Raw genomic sequence first — 5,932 nt, 5'->3', positions numbered from 1 at the left:
GCCCTGCTGTGCTCTGCTCACTGGCGGGGGACATGCTGGCCACCCATCCACGTAAACACCTGGCTTCTGGCAGTCTACCATATGTTGAGATCCTTGTGCTGCCACCAAACTATAGTCTGGCCTGAGATCACAAGTGTAACTGGAAAATAGGCAGGAGCGTGCAGAAGACACTGGGTCCCAGGGCCCAAGAAAGGCCCCAAGAACAAAGAAGCATGGGGAAACAGTGGTGACTCATACCCAGGGGGATTGAAAACCAGAGGATTGGGAATTTAGTTACATGGCAAGAGTCTCTAAAGAGGCAGTTGGGGGGTTAGTGCTCAAGTCTCCTCAGGTCAATGGCCTTCACTGTGTCTTCAGACTAGCCCACACCCACACCTGTCCATGAGGAGTGTGCCTGTGGAGGTACATTCTTGTGAAGATAATTAAACAAGTTTTTTAATTCCCAGGAGCACCTGGGATTAGGAGGTGGCTTGGTTTGTGGTGTATGAAATAGCTCCCTAAAAGAACTTAGGTTGGCCTATGACTTGTGACTCTTACCTTCTAATACCATGTTTCACTGAGACCAGGAGCTTATATTTTGGTGTGATGAAAAGAAAGTCCATAGTCTCTCAGAAAATAGTGTTTGAGGGGGCTGGAGAGAAGGCTCTTCCAAAGGACCTGGGTTCAACTCCCATCACCCACATGGCAGCTAACAACTATAACTCCCAAGATCTGACACCCACACACAAACATGCAGGCAAAACACCAACAACGCAAGTAAAAACTATATATATAAAAAAAGGGTGTGACAAGTGAGATGGTTCATCAGAAAAGGACACTTGATATGCAAGCCTAGTGGCCTGTCTTGGGCCCCCAGAACCCATGCAGAGGTAGGAAAGAACTCACTTCACAAAGTCATCTGACCTCCACATGTCCCATGGGAACATGAGTCTGCACACTAACGAGAACAAAATCTTTTCCGTGTGAAATACAGGCACTTCAGTTCCCAACATACAGATACCTGAGTCCCTGAGAATAAGCAGGAAGCTTAGAAAAGCCACCCAAAAGACAATCCAAAGCTTGAGTCAACACTATATGCTAAATTTTATTTCTGTTGGCACGATTAGAAGGCGTGAAGACGAGTGGCTTTGGGCAGAGCTTGTATAAAGTCTTCCCAAATCACCCTGAATCACCTTGATCACTTGAATCAAGACCAGTGGCAGAAGCTCAGATTTCAACCCAAGGCCTAAAGGTACTACTAACTCTGGAAGAGATCCTTGGGTCAGCTTGTTCAGGTTCAGTCCAGAACATCCCAAATCAGAGAAAGGAGTAGAATCAGGACCAGGAAAACCACACCACAGGGGCATGTACTGTCTGACTGAAGACAAGGGGTCAGAAGTCAAGAGGATGGCACCAGTTGTTGCCTTCTACCCCCATTCCAGGCTTTACCCTACAAGAACTCACCACTCGTCACTGGGGCGTGTTAGCCATCTTTCTGAGGACCCAATCTATCAGAGACTCCTGTGGTCTAGATCACGAGTAAAGGTTTCTAAAATGCTGCCAATACCATGGTGGAATCAGCCCCTGTGTACCAGAGAAGCCAGAGGCATGTCCCCCAAGCCCTGGCCGCACATACCCTGCTCATCCAACTCCTCCCCAACATGAACTGACGAGTTTCAGAGCCTGGATGCTCCCAGACACCATTTCCAGCTGTTGATCCTAGTGGTCCATGGTCACCTGAGTAGAGAGGAGCAGCAGCTAGGAAAGATGAGGGTTCCACAGCCTTACCCTGCCACACCTCCCCAAGGCCCACAGCCCTGCTGGCTGGCTTGCTGTTGCAGATATCGAGAGGATTTCAGACTTCTGGGCAGCTGGCAGCGCCAGGGTAGGTTTGTAGCAAATTGAGAGGACAGTGACAAAGACTGGGTGAGCTGCTCCCCAGACCTGCCCTAAATAGCCATGCCACTTGATATGCCTCAGTTTCCTCGTTTGCTGGTTTGAGACAGGGTCTCACTATGTAGCTCTGGCTGGCTTGGAACTCAGAGATCTCTGTGTCTGCTTCCCAAAAGCAAGTGCCACCCAGTTTAAGAGAGTTCTAGTCTTTATTCCCCAAGAAGGAGATAAGGATGATTAAATTAACTCAAACGATACCTAGCACCGGGCAGTGGTGGCACAGGCCTCTAATCACTGCACTCAGGAGGTGGAGGCTGGTGGGTCTCTTGAATTCAAGGCCAACCAGAACTACAGAAAAACCCTGTCTTGAGGGAAAAAAGAAAAAACTAGGACTCAACAACAGGAAATACTAATACACCTTGATTTCTCTCTGTCTTCATGACATTTATTTACCTTGTGTGCACACTCGGGGCACTACGGCGCTAGCCCTTCTTTGTTAATTATTTTCACCATAGCCTAGGCAGGTCATCAACTTAAACATTTCTGCTTTGCCTTAGTATCCAAGAACCTGGGATTACAGATGCCTGCCATGTAGCCTAGTTTTGTTTTAATTCTGTGTATGTGTCCCCTGTGCGCACCCACACTTCATTTAGGTTTTGCGTTTTTAAGGTGGTGTCTCTTGTATCCCTAAACTCCTAGCTGAAGATGACCTTGAACTTCTGATCCCGCCTCTTTTCCCCAAGAGCTAAAACAGCTGTGTGTGGATCACCACACCCTCTGTGTGCCCTAAGGTAAACAGCCTGAGGAAAGGGCTGCTGTGAGTTCAAGGCCAGCCTCCTTCAAGTCTTAAATCCTGGAACCTTGAACCAGACTTGCTGCTGCAGGAGGTCTTTCTGGACTTTCCTGACCTTGTTGATAGGAGGCTGGATCTCTTTTTCATTTTAATGTTCCGAGGCCCCTGTGCTAATCAGGTTCTAGCTCCTGAGACAGTAGGTCAATTGGCTAGGTCGTTACTGTTTCTGAGACCTCACTGTGCTGTTGGTTCATTTAGTCAGCAGGGCTGCAAGAGTATACGGGTGGGGTGGAGAGTGTTTCCTGCTACTACTTCACAGTGAGTTGGGGGGGAGGCAAGATATGAAAGGTTTTTGCTGTATTTTGTTTTTAGTTTTTTTCCCTTTCTTTGAGACAGGGTTTCTCTGTCTCAAACCCTGGCTGGCCTTGAACTCAGAGAAAAGTGTGTGCCACCAGGCCCGGCTGTTTTGCTCCACCCCAGAATAACTTAAGGAGAAATGGATAAGCACAGTGCTAGTAGACACATGCACACACACAGTGCTAGTAGACACATGCACACAGTAAAAAAAGGTTTACTGGTTGTATGTCTTAAGTCCCGGTGGCCTGGAACATCTAAGCAAACAGATCTCTGACTTTGAAACCAACCAGGACCACATAGTTTGACCCCGTGTGTAACAGTTTAAAAAAAAAAAAAAGTAAATGAAAAAAAGTAAAATCCTATAGAGGGTGGAAAAATGGCTGTGATTAAGAGGGCTTTCTAATTTTACAGAGGATCTGAGTTCTGTTCCCAGCACCCATGTCAAACAGCTTACAAACTCATATAACTGCAACTCCAGGGGGTCAAATGCCTTATGGCTTTCATGAAAACCCACTGCATGTGTACATACACAAGAGACACACATGTACACGTAAGTTAGTTTAAAAAAAAAACACAATCTCAGAAACCAAAAGACAAGGTCTGGGGCTTGTGTCAAGCCTGACCACCTGAGGTGTTAACCCCTGGGATCCACATGGTGGAAGGAGAAAATCGGCTCTCCTAAGCTGTCTTCTGTGCTCCGTGATTCCACACTCAAAAGTATAAGCAAGTAAATGTAAAATATTAGATCTCTAGGCTTGATTGGCCTAGAGCTGCTGAGTTTCCTGTGCTCCCGGATTACAGGCATGAGCCAGCTCACCAATCCTCCTGGATGCTGGAATTAGAGACATAAACCACCATGCCCAGCTCGCCATAAACTCTCCTCATCTCTAAACATCTCCCATGTGTTTCAACATAACAGATTAAAAGACAATGGGTTATGCCTGCTAAGTAAAATACATCATTTACTTCCAAACGTTTTAAGGTCCTGAGAGCTTAGGTGTAGGCATCTATGAAGAGGCAGGTAGAGAACCAAAGAATGCACGGGGGCTGGACATTGACACAGAAAGGCAGGTACAGGGTCAGGCTGACAGAAAGTTAACACCTTGTGATACTTGGGCTGGATGAATCCACCGCCTCTTTATAATTCCTATCCATGAAGGCCAGTGCTGTTGGTACTTCGTTTTCTGTGGATGAAGATAGCGTTAGAGTCTCGACACCCTGAAGCAAGCTAAATGTGGTGTTGCTTGGCTTAATACCAGCACTCATGAGGCAGAGGCAGATGGATCTCTTGTTGCATCCTGCCAGGTTACAGTGAAACCCTGTCTTAAAAACAGACAAAACACACATCTCCCAACACACACCCCCCACTAGGACATCATCTCACCTGTACTGTTTCCCGCTCCACACCGTTCTTTCCTGCAGGTCTCCAGCAGGGAGCTTGAACTTGCCTTGATTGGCCTCACTATGTGTGAGCTAGAGACACATTAACTCTCTCGACATACCCCCGTTCTCCAGCCTTTAAACACTACTAGCTGTCCAGCTTCCTTAAAGGGCTGGCTCCCATCGCCCCCTACTGTGGCCGGAGGTTCTGCCATACCACCACCCTTCTAAAGCCCCAGGATATCGTTTCTTCCAGGTCCTCGAGGTCCCATTCAGTGTTTCCAAGGCCATTCTTCAGCTCGCTCGTTGGCGGTCCAATCAAGCCCCACTACAATGCTTCCCTGCCAGAGCTCACACCAACGCTGGTGCAGGGGGCCGTATTCACCGCTTTCTGCACCTCGCACGGCTCGGGACAGGGGTCCTTACACCAGCCCCCAAATAAACCGAGGCCCAAACGCCCAACATCCCTCCCAATTTCCTTCCACTCCACAGGGAGGAGACCTGTGCACCGGGACGGCTATAACCGAACTGCCTGGCACACGCTAGCCCGCGCCTTGCCACTGGCTAGGCTCGAAATTGCTCCCTTCCATCCCTTTCCCGCCACCGTCACTCACCCTCAGACCACAAAGAAAGGGTCCCGAGAGACATACCAACCCCCCTCCCCCCATTCAGCAGGTGCAAGAGCTCCTTCACCGCCAGCGAGCGGAACACACCTCCACCCTCTCCATGGAAGGCCACCATAGAGAGCCCAGCCACCAAGAGGGAAAGAGCGTCCCTAGAGGGCCAAAGCGTGTCGACTTCCGCCTGCACCTCGGCCATCTTGGTTGTGGGCGTCCAGTACACAAGCCTTCATGCCCAATGTCCTACAGAATTGGGTCGATCCTTAGACTTTAGCCATTATCAATAATCCTAGATTTCCATAAACCTTAGGGGATTACAGCAGGGTAAGGAGCTCATTTGATCGATGCATTAAATTTAGTGTATCCATTAGGAATGGTGGTACACAACTTTAATCCCAGCACTTCGGAGGCAGAGGTAGGCGGATCTCTGTAAATTCGAGGCCAGCCTCCTCTACGTAACGTAGTAAGTTCCAGCACACCTAGAGCTACACAGTGACCCTGCCTCAAATCTCCCGGGCAAAAAGAAAAAAAAAAAAAAAACAAGAGCGTACTAGTTCGGTTCCCAGCACCTCCATGACAGCTCCAGTGTCCCGCGCTCTGACGCCCTCTTCTGGCCTCCGCTGTCACTACAAACACGTGGTGCACAGGCATGCAAACATTAAAAAAAAACCCACTCGGCAGACAGAGGCAGTCGGATCTCTATGAGTTTCAGGACAGCTGGAGCTATACAAGTAAGATCTTCTTTCAAAATACTAAAAATTAATAAAAAGCAGTCGAGATGGCTCAGCGGGTAAAGACACGTACCACCAAGCCTGAGTAACCGGGGAGCTGCCCCTGGAAGATGGGAGGAGGGAACAGACCCAGACACAGTACTTTGCCCTCTACGCCTGGGAGTGCAGGAGGGGTTCGA

The 5,932-nt window shown here is 48.7% G+C and overlaps 1 protein-coding gene across 1 annotated transcript; it reads right to left on the bottom strand.

Moving 5' to 3' along the window:
• Window positions 1-1,376: 1,376 nt before the first annotated feature.
• Window positions 1,377-5,221, bottom strand: Stx10 (syntaxin 10). Its single transcript, XM_075978004.1, is given in 8 exon segments — window positions 1,377-1,502; window positions 1,505-1,536; window positions 1,612-1,644; window positions 1,646-1,698; window positions 4,620-4,712; window positions 4,714-4,775; window positions 4,778-4,919; window positions 5,057-5,221. Coding segments are annotated over 8 exon segments (633 nt in total). The 3' UTR covers window positions 1,377-1,449.
• Window positions 5,222-5,932: the final 711 nt, after the last annotated feature.

This window comes from Microtus pennsylvanicus, chromosome 6 (assembly GCF_037038515.1).
Source record: "Microtus pennsylvanicus isolate mMicPen1 chromosome 6, mMicPen1.hap1, whole genome shotgun sequence".
In the NCBI taxonomy this organism is placed as follows: domain Eukaryota; kingdom Metazoa; phylum Chordata; class Mammalia; order Rodentia; family Cricetidae; genus Microtus; species Microtus pennsylvanicus.
The sequence above is the reverse complement of the archived record's forward strand: the minus strand, read 5'-3'. Positions and strand labels throughout refer to the sequence as shown.